Consider the following 12,694-nt stretch of genomic DNA (forward strand, 5'->3'; position numbering starts at 1 on the left):
TTGCTGAAAGTCTGTCATTTTGTCAGAACAACTCCTCTGACTTAGGGCTCGTCCACCTAAAAAGCACAGGCCCAAGTGGTTTGCTACATGGGTCCAAGTGGTTTCCCTCTTGCTCAGCTCCTTTCCAAGGAAAAATCTGTTGTTGAGCAATAGATCAGAACAAATGGCAATCTGGGGGGAACCCAAATTGCTGTTTGCTCTGAGCACTAAAGAGTAGTTTTCCCCACAGAAAAGCAATAGAACAAGTGTGGATAAGCCCTTACATTGCACTCTGGTTTGCATCTACACTCAGGGCTCACCCACACTTCTGCTTGCCTCGCAGCTTTCCCTTGGGAACACTCAGTTGGAAGAAATGTCAATTGGGTGTTCCCCAGACTAATGTTTGCCCCTATTTAAAGCTAAAGAGTGGGTTTTCTCTAGGGGAAAAGCAGAGGAAGAGGGAAACTGCTCAGACCTATGCTTTCTAGGCACAAGACAAGCAGAAGTGTGGAAGAACCCTCAGAAATCCTATTTACATAAGTACCTCACAGAGCTAAAACTGGACTTGAGTTTAAACAGGTCACTAGAAGTACTGTGGTTGCTTTTTTTAACTGGTAATAGCTGCCTGGGGCCTCCAATATTTATCAGAAATCATGGTAAGCAGGAAGAGGCTAATCCTGTCCTCTCCTGCCACAGCTCTCGTTACAGTTATTAACCATTTTAAAACCACAGCAACACACTTCATGTGATGTCTATTTCCACTCCTAGTCACAACAAATATGTGACTGATATGCCCTTGGCCTGAGGTATCATGTCTGTGAAGCTGCTGGCCTTGCTCCTAGAAAAGGTTTTGTAATAGACTTTTCCATCCTTTGACACTGGAAAATAAATATAAAAGACTTCCTTTTCACCCCCTGCCTCTTCAAAAATGCTCAAAGCAGTGCTCTGCTCCCACATCGGAGAGCCCACAGCTTTCTTGCTTTTTTATAAATCTGCCTCCCTATGATTTATTTCTTGCAATTGGTCTTCTGCTCTTGTTCCAAGGAATTCCAAGTCCTGGTGTGGAGTGAGAGACAGGCACAATTCATTCATTACCCTGTGATATGCTAACCCTACTGCTCATTGCCCAGCTTTGTGCTGCTTCAGTAACATAGGAAGGTTTGGATCACATAGGATCACTTGAATTATATCAAAATTTCCCAAACTTGTGTAAGCAACCAGATAGAGTGCTGCTCATGCTGAAGGTGAGTATATAAGAGGAAAGGGGAGGCTTAGACAAGTGCTCTCCAGTCTTCACTGCCTGTAAGGGTAGCCAGTGGAAGGGAGCTTGCTTTCTCCTTCTGGATTTCAAAGAAGGCAGATGAAGATTTGCTTATATGTGGTCAGTCATTAAGTGTGGAATGTATGTTCTAGCCTTTAGCTCCTTCTCATATACATGGAGAAGAAGGGTGTGGTTGAATGCACCATACACTAGAGAAACCACATGTTCTTTTCCACAGCACTTCTTCCATTAACAAATATTTTTGTGACCAACTTCTCAGGGGCAGATCAAAAATAATTTTGTAAACAGGTTGCTTTGCATGTGTTGTAATATAACGTGCCAACAAATACATGGCCAAAAGCACATAAACTGAGGGCTTGTTATGCGGGTTATCTCTTTACAAAGATAGCCTTTGTGAGTGGATTACTCAGACATGTAAAAAACAAGTAAAAATCCCTGTGTGTCTTTGCAGAAATTTTAGCTGTTCAACTACTAAGGCAATTATGCTTTAAACATTTTTAAAGGTCTACAAGCACATTCTGTGGCCTAGTTGGGCAAAGCTAAAAAGGTCCCATTAATTTCTGAATGACAGGACAGAAATGGGCATACGTAAATCCTACGCAAAGCTGTTATTCTGATACAATATATGACTTTTATTTCTAAGCCCATCCAAACAGTTGAAGTGTTGTTCTTGCCAGACATGTGTTATATAATAAATTTAAGTGACGTACTGCAATGTGTCTCATCGCTCCAGTCATCACAGTCATTATAGCCATTGCACTGCAGTTTCCTTGGGATGCAAATTCCACTTGTACACAAGAAGCTCTCCTCCCCTTCACAAAGCACTGAAAGGTTAAAAACAAGGTAGAAAGACATTTTTATCAGAGTAAAAACCAAATTCTAGACTCCATTTCTTTTACAACGTAATTTTCTTCAGACTGATTAAAGCTGCTGTGAAGTGGTTTTAACCAGCAGTGGTCCAGACACATTGTTATTGGGAACTGAAGAACAAGGAGAGACGCGAGACTTGGGCGCACTGCAGGTGGCGCGTTGAGTGCCGCCTGGCATTTTGTCATTCCCCTCAGTGGTGACACCCGGGGCGGCCCGCACCTACCGCACCCCCCTTCCTCTGCCCCTGGATGCTGGAAACAGGAGATGTAGAGACATGCCTTGCTCTATGCTTCCCAAGAAACCCAATAGGGAGCCAAGATCTGCTTGAGTGTTAATGCTGTGAGTCTCTCCATCCTATGCTCAAGTTGTATACATGTATAAATAAAATTGTAACCCTGGGAACTCTGGAGTCTCTTGCTGCTCAGAGATTTGGGGCAAGGCGGGGGGGCCTGGGGCACAACACTATCTATTTTCCCCCTCCTCCCCTCAAATGCAGAGACTGGGAATCATAGCAAGGGGGCAGGATGTATTTAATGCTACATACACTGTGGTTTATTATTATTATTACAGTGGTACCTCGGGTTACATACGCTTCAGGTTACAGACTCCACTAACCCAGAAATGCCCTTCAGGTTAAGAACTTTGTTTCAAGATGAGAACAGAAATTGTGCTCCAGTGGCACGGCAGCAGCAGGAGGCCCCATTAGCTAAAGTGGTGCTTCAGGTTAAGAACAGTTTCAGGTTAAGAACAGACCTCCAGAACGAATTAAGTACTTAACCCAAGGTACCACTGTATTATCATCATCATCATCATCATCATCAAACCCTTCCCCACAGCATTTATGCTTGAGGAAAGGGGAACTAACTGTCCACCCAGCTAAAGATGATTATTTGGATTCCAGAAATCTGGAAGCAGATTTGCTATTCCACTTGCAGCTTAAAGCAAAACAGCAATGATCGAGTCATGCTTAATTGTTCACATCAGGAAGCAACCTCAGTGTCAAAGATAAGTTACAGTTTATATGGCATGTTTCTTTCATATGCTAAAGAGTTGCTCTGGGGTCAGGAAAAGCAATAGCAACATTGCCTTCTTGCATGTATCCGCTCTGAATTGAGCAGATTGAGGAAAGTCACTGGCTTTATCGATTTTCTTTTAAAAGATTATGCATCCAAACTTTTTCTATCAACAATGTTTTTTTCTGATATTTCAGTGAATACTTATATGTATCTGTAAGGACTGTAACATGGCAAAGAACTTACTTTTCTCAATAAGATGCAAGTTCTGTTTTATAAATCTGTAACTAGAGATTCTTGCCAAAAAATATTTGTGTGAAATACATTTTCCTTATAAATACATTAAATACTGATTAAAATATTACTCAGGTTATTTAATTTATCTTTAATATTTATATATTTCACTCTCTGCTCAGAGGTTCCAGGGTGCAATATACAGGCTTTAATTATTAGGAAAATAATGTATCAGAAAGAGAGAAATAGTTTGTGCAATTAAAAAGAAAGAAAGAAAACTTATCTCATCTATTATTCTTCCTGGTTGCCAATGTAGGAGACATCTAACAAATTAATCACACCACATAGCAAATATTCATTTTTGCAAGTTTGTCTTAAAATTTACCTTGCTTTGCTTTTAAAGTTACAACATAGATCAACTAAACATAGAACGGCCTTTTCAGTCATTACACATAACATGGTGCACTATAATGAAAAAATGCAAAAAAACTGAATGTCTACCACAAATCTACAAGTGTTTCATCTCTAGATTGTCTTTACCAGCAATTCAGCTGTATTACTTCCTACATTATCAGATTTAAACAGCTGAACAAACTGGTTATACTTTCCCATGATTTGACTGATCCATTCAAAAGAGGTGAATTTATAAAAGCTACTTTTCTTTTCATTTAATCACTCATTGCCATATTAGTGAACTTACTTATTTGAATACTGCTTTTTCAAATACCACTGTTCATCTGAATGTACAATAAGGCCTGAATATAAATGACTAAAGGATCAAACATTTTCCAGTCAATAAGGCATACTACACATTAATAAAATCAGACACCAACATTCTTTCAAAAATCCTGTAATCCTTTTCCAGCCAAAGTTTGCAAAAGTTGGAGCCGCAAAGCCTTAACGTTTTCCCCATGCCTTCTATATTTCAGGCTTCTTTTCAGCATTTTTGGGGGATGGGGCAGGAGTTAAATCTTAAGATGAGGAGCCAAAAGAGGAAAGTTTCTCTCCTCAGATCAGTTCCACACTCTTCTCTCTGATTCTAAAGTTGAAACAGCTCGCTATTTTTTTAAGCCTGTTCTTTCAGTCTCAGTATCTTCCTCCCATATACTGTGGCAGCAGACAGTGAAACTGAAAGCTAGACACCAAGGCAGGGATAATAAATATATTCTGAAAAGATCTGGGAAAGAAAACTGTAGCCCTATCTTGGGAATTAGAAGTGAATGTTTGTTGGAGGAATGGGGGGAATATTGCTGAGAGCTTTCATAATCTTTCGTCTGCTCTGTCCAAAGCTCTGACTCTTGAATCTACCTGTTCTCCATGTGATATCCCTGCACAAGCTGTGCTCTTTTTCTCAGATTAAATGAGCTCCAGACATTCTGTAGTACGTATGCCTCTCTCAGTCTGGTGTTTCTTCATGGAGCAAATACTTCTTCACAGAATCGCCCCTGTTATTGAGCTGAATTCTTCCAAATTCCAGAGTTTTCGGCGCTTGTTCCTCTGTTTATTAATAAAGACACACTGGAACAAGACTTTCCTTTCTTAAGTAGACAGATGGTTTTTACATGAAAACATGGCACAGATATATTTAAAGAAAACAATAACAGGGCCTATTTGTTTTAATTCAGTACATTAACTCTCCACCACCCATCTCATCTCTTTGCCCTGTAGGAGTTGTTAGATGAAACTGTCTGTCAGATGATTCTCCTCAAGCCCCATGTGACTGGAGATGAAAGACTTCATCCAAAAGCAAAATATCACCTTTGAGCAGGGTTCCATTCTTCATGCTCTTCTTCTTATAGAATGGTCTCATGTTTCCTCATGGTGGCTGGTGGAAAACCCTTTACCTTGCAAGGCCCCTGTGGCTTTAACAGTCACATAAGGCACAGAAATTTAAACTCACAAAGCTTTCTCCATCATCACAACTCTATTTCAAGTCGAATTCACCTTGTGAATTTCTGTCTATCACATTGGCAGGATTACAGCCAGAAATACCCACTTGTCTCAATATTTCTTTCTTATCTTTTGCGTGCGACCTCCTGTGCAGCCCCACTATGGCTGAAACAGGAGGGAAAACATTTGATCAAGTTGTTACTGCATCTTAGAGTAGCTTCCCTCCACCACAGAGCTTCTATGAAATCTGAAATCCTGTTCAAGTATTTGGCAATCTTAATCCTGCTGTTGTTTGAATCCAATTCCACCTTTTCTCCAGACTTGTCTTCTTTACATGTATTTACATGTCTAGGCCTTTCCTAAAACAAGACAGGGAAGGAGGAGGCAGAAGACCTCACCCCAGCTGCTTGCTAAATTGGCTGCAAAAGAAGGGAGGAAAAGCTGGAAGGGGAGAGGAGGGGGCACCAATGCTGAGGTATCTGATGAAGATGTGCATTTTAAATTGAGCTTAAAAAATATATTTGTAAATGTTTGTATCTCTTATGCCAGGCAAAAGACCAGCTGGCTAAAAGACTTTGGCAGATGTTTATCCTCCTGGACAAAGCCCCCCCCCCCCCCGATTTATTTATAGCAGGAGCCAAAATTCTCAAAGTTGTAAAAAGGGAATTACAGACTGGGAGCAAAGGTTACTAGGTTACTGACCCTACAGAATACAATCAAGCTGCAAAAGCACTAATTAAGAGTTGGTAAATAGTAGGATTCATTGTTTAACAGAAATACCCTGTGCCTCCCATTAAACTTGAGCCACATCTGCCTAAGGTTAAAGGGCAAATGGGAAAAGCAGCTGGCTGGGAAAACGTAGGGGCTTCTCTCTGAAGTTGCTTCTGGAAACTGTTTTTATTAAAGTTCCTTTTTTACTTTAAAAAGACCTTTCCTTCTAAAAATCTATCTATGTTATGTATGAAATATATTGGCTTAAATGTAATTATGCAAAGGATTTAGAAAGTAAGAAATGTTAGATTCTTATGTTAGATTCTTATTTCATTGATGGTGTGTGAGAAGGTGAACCCAAGATCTCTGTTTAAGATAAAATTAGAACAATTAGCCATCTGTTTTGGAGTGAATAGGGCAGCAGGGGCCAAAGGTGATATGGTAATTAAGGTGCCTTGTTGGGGCAAATGTAAGATATATGGCTACTTGTTTGCCATTTATAGATAGAAGGAAATATAGCTCTTTGTCTCCCATAAAAGGTAATAGGAAATGGGTGTATCTTTTATGATTGGTTCTAGCAAACAGCCAATAGGAATTTCAACCAGGCTGATTGGACAGAGGCAGCCAAAGAAGGAGCAAGGGGGCTGGGCTGAGGAAATATAAGTGCTGGCCATCAGGGCTGGAGTGGACAGAGCTTTGGTAACCATATACCACTGTGTCTCTCATTTATTTGTCTGACAAATAAATTATTATTTTAACTTCTCTATTGCTGCATTGAATATTTCATTCCAGCTAAGCGTTAACCACAAGCAGGGTGCTACAATGCAACAAAGAATGAGGGGCAGCAGAGGGAGGGAAGAGAGGAATGCAAAGGAGTGGGGGGCAGCACAGCAATAGTGGCTCAGGTGGCACATTCTCATGCACTGTCCCAGTTGGATATGATGCACCATGACTTGTGGGGTTGGATGTGGGAGTATTTGCTGCTCTGCCTCAGGCAGAAACATTTCTTCATCCAGTCTTGATAGTCTGGCTCAAACAGGACCAGGCTCTCCACTCTACCCTGAAAATATTCATAAACCCTACAAAGTATGTCTTCTTTAGGTGTACTGCTCATATGTTGTCCTCCCAGCACTACTTTCCTTTAGAGTGAGTTGCCTCTTCAAAAAACCCATCTTTATTGCATTGGCATTTTGTAAGTGCATACGGCATTTCCGTGCGCTCTGGTTTCCAGCACAGTGTTCCGTTGCACCAGAAGCGGTTTAGTCATGCTGGCCACATGACCCAGAAAGCTGTCTGTGGACAAGCGCCAACTCCCTTGGCCTGAAAGCAAGATGAGCGCCGCATCCCATAGTCGCCTTTGACTGGACTTAACCGTCCAGGGGTTTTTTACCTTAACTTTTACCTTTACTCCATTCATTGAAGTTTTAAATGAAAGTTATAACACAAGCCTTTCTATCTGTCAAGTTTCCAACACAAGAAGAAGAGGAGGAGGAGTTTGGATTTGATATCCCGCTTTATCACTACCCTAAGGAGTCTCGAAGTGGCTAACAATCTCCTTTCCCCTCCTCCCCCACAACAAACACTCTGTGAGGTGAGTGAGGGCTGAGAGACTTCAGAGAAGTGTGACTAGCCCAAGGTCACCCAGCAGCTGCATGTGGAGGAGTGGGGAATCGAACCCGGTTCACCAGATTACAAGTCCACTACTCTTAACCACTACACCACACTGGCTTTTCCAGCTACTGAAAGATGGAACAGATGTGTTTTGAGGAGAGAAATTTCTATTCCTATTAAGAAAGATAATCTCCAGTTTCCCACTTGAAATCTCTTGAGCATTATTATTATACACAGGAGCAACAAAAGTGAGCAGCCACAAGATTTAGAGGCATAAGGAACATTATGTTGCTAATTAGAATGATATCCTAGACTTTTTCTAGCTTGGCAACTTTCAAAATGCTTATTACAGCTCAGTCAGTCAACGTATTGAACCAGTCACAGACCTCACAACTAACATTTATCCAATCAGGATGTCTGGGTATATGTACCAAACTTCACATTTGCAGATACACTGTGTAATACATAGGAACTCTGAATTTTGTATACACAAAAACCTTAACTGATTTAAAAGCCCCAAAGTACCATCCCTCCCATTCCTGCATATTGAAGGCAGGGTGTTAAGGATGCCATGTAGAAGGAGCATTGCGAGTGGGAGAAACCTTGTCACAGTGAATACTGTAGTTCACCCAGGCAGATGGAAAGCTACAGTCAGTGGTTGCCTCACCAGTGATAGAGACTGGAAAGCAGGAATGGACTATGAAGGCAGGGGTCTTGCAGCTTTGGGTCCACTGGATCCAATTTCCCACAGATACATACATACATACATACATACATGCATGCATGCATGCATACACAATTTTATTTGTATGCTGCCTTCCCAAATCTCAAACCATGCTCAAGGTGGCTTACAATATGAAAAATACACCACTACAGCATAACGAAAGTAGTCATCAACAGTAAATAAAACATTAAAAATGCACAACCAGACTGAAGAATTTCCATATAAATCACAAGAAGATCTAAAATAAAGGTGCAAAAAAAACCAGCAACAACCCTCACTCAATCAAGACACCCCAGCCCAAGAATCTGTTCAGCAGCCTCAGTTTTTCTGGCTGGAGTCAGGGTCCAGCGCAGTCCTGCCCTGCCCTGCCCAATGGGAAAAGGCCTGCAGTGCAAGGAGCAGGTCTTCCAGGACTCACAGTCAAGATCCCCTGCTCTTCAGCTACACCAGCCTGGAGATGGCATAGCAAGATATTGTTAAAAACTCACATTGCTCCCACCTTCTGCCTTACTTGTTGTGAGCTGGTAGGGTTTGGGACATCTTTTGAGCAATGTCCTCAGCTGTATGAAAACAAAGCACCATGGACAGTTCCATTCAAGCAGGAGAAAAGTGTTGTTTCAGCAGCAATTCTAATCAAGAACCTTAAATAGGAACTGCAATTGTATCTCAGTATCTAGTTCCACCTTCCATGAGAAAAGCCCCTTTATAGAAAGGGTATCCATCTGCTTTTGCATTCATTGATTCAAACAGAGCTGGGGAGATTGTGGTTCCACTAAGGCAGGGGTGGTGGGGCAGGAGTGGTGAACCTTTTCTGAGCAGTAGACCAGATCATTATAGTGGGCCAAATTAGACAGGTGGGTGGGATGCTCATCTGATGTCACTATGACACAGTGCTTTGAAGCGCCGGTTGTCAGGACTCCAAAGCACAGCATGGGGCTGCTCTTTAAACCTCTGACTTTCAGAATTTCAAAGAGCAACATGGGGCTGTTTGCAAAAGGGCTTTCAAACAGCTTGCAGCTGCTCTTTGAATCTCTGGAGTGGAGACTTCAACCCTACTCTCTGCAGGCAAGGTTTAATCCACCCACACACTTGATAGCTGATGGGCAGGGAATTAAATACTGTTGCTTTGGCTGTATGTGTCAGTTCCCTGTGGGAACTGGTGTGTGCAACCAACTCAGAAATGAACCTCAGCTGGCATTGCCCTCACATTAGAGTGACACCAGCTGATTGCAAATGGACATGGTTTTGGGGAAATGGCCTCATGGGTAAACTGGACTTCCTAGTACACCAAGAATATCTCATGGACTGGAGGTCCCTCTCCACTGTACTAAGGCTTCTGGCGGGGTCCTCTGATTCAGAGAAGGGCAATGTCCTTGGCTCAGAGAAGCAATGATTCCACAGACCTCTCTTGTACCAGTGTTCTGCTCCCCTGAAGGGAAAGTCTGATCCCATGGTAAGATATAGTAGGCATGCTGGAATGCAACTCAGATATTTTCCTTGCTCACTCACTGGTCATGTTCACACAACACACCAAACCATAGTTCAGGGTGCAACGCATGAGTGGAAAGTAAGCTTTGGACTCGTGCTATGCTATGCTCCCCCTGTACCACACAGCTATGAGATCAACCCCAAAGCCACCATCCTATTCCCATCTCTTGTTATGATGCTCCAGCAGTCTCCCAGCTCTAGGAAAGCATCAAACTGATGACTTAGAAAGACATTAGATTTCCCCCCATTTTGTTATATATATTCCACATGTATTCTATCTACAGTGCACTGTTGAACATTCATGCAAATATGAGCTATGCAAATACAATCAGTCCCTCATATATGAATTTAAAACTATTTTGATTGCAATATGGATTGCAAGTATAAATGTCTCATAGGCACCTATTGGATATTATTTGTGAGTGACAAACACCACAAGGCAGATAACACTATGTCATTTTGCAAACCTTTTTCAGAGCTTAAGCCTTACTAATAAATAAATATGTGCAATTTTGCTGTTCAGCTCCTGAATAGTGATATCTAACCTATTTTAAGTGACAAAAAGAAGCAAAGCATAGAACCAAAACACAATTTCTGTCCCATATATCTACAGTTGCCATCAGAAGCTGTTTTGCAGGAAATACAACAGAGTGTGTAGCTGAGGCAATAAAAAATTAAAGTCCAAACCCGGTTGAATTTTGCTCTTTCCCTTATTGAAAATTGAAAATCCAAGCTTCTCCCCTCATCTTATATATCATTCAGACAGAATTTCATTAAATTATTTCTGTGCCTCCTTCATGGTTAACAACTTTTACTTTTCAAACAGTTATAGAAAGAAATCTACTTTTCTGCACGCAGCAGATTGGAACTACATGCAGGGAGAGCAAATTAATTATCAGACTGAGCCATCTGGTATCCACACAACTGGCTGCAACATGTTAGAACAGAAGTCTTTAAATATTTTCCAGGCTTATGCATCACAGTTACAACATATAGACTATCAAACAAACTTTTCAAAGAACAAAAAGGTATTTTACAGTTTATTTATAAAGCAGTTTGCTTGGGAAAAATAGTTCTAAACAGTCTTCAGGTCCAGATATAAACTGGTAGTAATTTTAAACAAATTGTAAATCCTTCTTGCTAAGTCAGGGCCTCAAGATTTTAAGTTACATGAACAAAACAATTTTGTTTAGCATGCAACACGGCCTCAGTTGGCTTCCAATATATATCAAAATAAATATTTCCACATATAAATTTTCTTTCCTTGTATCCACCATCTAGAATAACTCAGCAGGAATTGATCTAAAGCCATTATTTTTGTCAATAGGCTTTCAGATGCGCCAGACATACAATAGAACATGCCAAAGAGTACAGAAAAATAATCCTGTATTATAACAAAAGACATGCCTAATTCTTCTACTGAAAACCAAATCCTCCCACATACTTTTTCATGTTCCAGAGGGTATGCATACACTAGATTTAAGATGTATATGACTGCCTTACTTCATCTATAAAACATTATCTTGACCAATGTTGTGATCTTTGTTCTGCATTAAACAGCTAACCAAATCCCACTAGAACATGGGCAATTATTTCCTCACCGTTGTTTTAGCACTACTAGGGCATACACATTCTTTGTTGGCTTAAACAAAGGCTAAAAGAGAGAGGATAGACTTTCTTCAAGAGAAGGTGCAGTTCATATTTTTGAAGGTTTGTGATACCACATCCAACACTATTGTAATTACACTACTGCAATCCTAAGACAATTGTGAGTGGTGTAACTGCGTAAGATCACTGGCAAAAAACTGGCTGGAAAAAATAAGTGACTCTTCATAGTCAAAGTGGCTGTGCAAATCAATCTTACTCACTGAAGTAGGTCAGCCAGACAGCGCCAAGATGCGTGTTTGCTTTGGAGGACCAAGTAACAAGAAAAGAGCAAGATATGTGTAGTAGATAAATAAAAGAGAAAGACACTAAAATGAGAAACTATTATACCTCTAAGAAAAAATATATTACTATTGCCCATGAAATTAATCAGCATTAGTGAGAATTAACTAACCCACACAGTCTCAAGTCTATTAGGATATATATTAACAAGGGAGGACATTGTTTTCTTAATACACAGGATCTTTACAGATACTGTCATCGTAGGAGGAAGAGATATGTTACATTCACCCATGTCCAGTTTAGGAGGGCTTTCCCAGATTATTAAAATTCCTGAATTTTACACACTATAGTTACATTGGCCTCGACCTAGTAAAATAATAGCCTGTGTTCTCATAGTAGAAAAATGTGCAATGAATGAGGACCAAAGGTGTTACTAGCATGGCGAAAAAATGATAAGAGTGAGATTGCATAATGATAAATGCTAAAGTAAGAAAGCAACAGCAACAAGGCAAGTGGCTCTTTTGAGACAGAAGGTGATAATGGGATTATATGTAGGAGAGATATTTACAGCTGGTGTCACCACCTACTTATTTAGAAAGTCAAGAGGGCTGGACTGAAAAATATATTACTGATATTAAGGAAGAGGTGGGAGGGCAACAAGGTACAATGGAAAGACAAAAATCAGACATTCCTCACTCAAAAGGGTACCACCAAAATGGTTAATGGATTTTGATGCATGAAATATCTGATAGGCAGTTTAAGGTGTGTGTGTGTGTGTGTGTGTGTGTGTGTGTGTGTGTATGTGTGTGTGTACGTGCCTTCGTGGTGAGGTCAAACTGTTGGAGATTTACAGTGCCTGCTGTGGCTGTAGAGACCGATAGGGGGCATTTAAGATTAACAGGTCCTTAAGCACAAGCCTGTCATTTAACTTGGTAAGTTAGAGAACGTGAAATGGATGTTGTACATATATATGTGCTTGCTTATTAATAAAATGCCTGTTCTAAA

General features: G+C 40.6%; 1 protein-coding gene across 7 annotated transcripts in view; it reads right to left on the bottom strand.

The window, feature by feature from the left end:
• CORIN (corin, serine peptidase) overlaps positions 1-12,694 on the bottom strand; it is a 103,647-nt gene that overhangs the window by 49,077 nt on the left and 41,876 nt on the right. For all 7 annotated transcript variants that reach the window (XR_014515798.1, XM_083459810.1, XM_083459809.1 and 4 more), the window contains exon 6: positions 1,972-2,085. Coding sequence is in view for 6 of the 7 variants with exons in the window: in XM_083459810.1 (XP_083315936.1) it covers positions 1,972-2,085 (114 nt within the window). In the remaining variant the exon portion in view is untranslated. The remainder of the gene's footprint in view (positions 1-1,971; positions 2,086-12,694) is intronic.

Source organism: Podarcis liolepis (assembly GCF_965112155.1).
Source record: "Podarcis liolepis genome assembly, chromosome: 9".
Classification (NCBI taxonomy): Eukaryota; Metazoa; Chordata; class Lepidosauria; order Squamata; family Lacertidae; genus Podarcis; species Podarcis liolepis.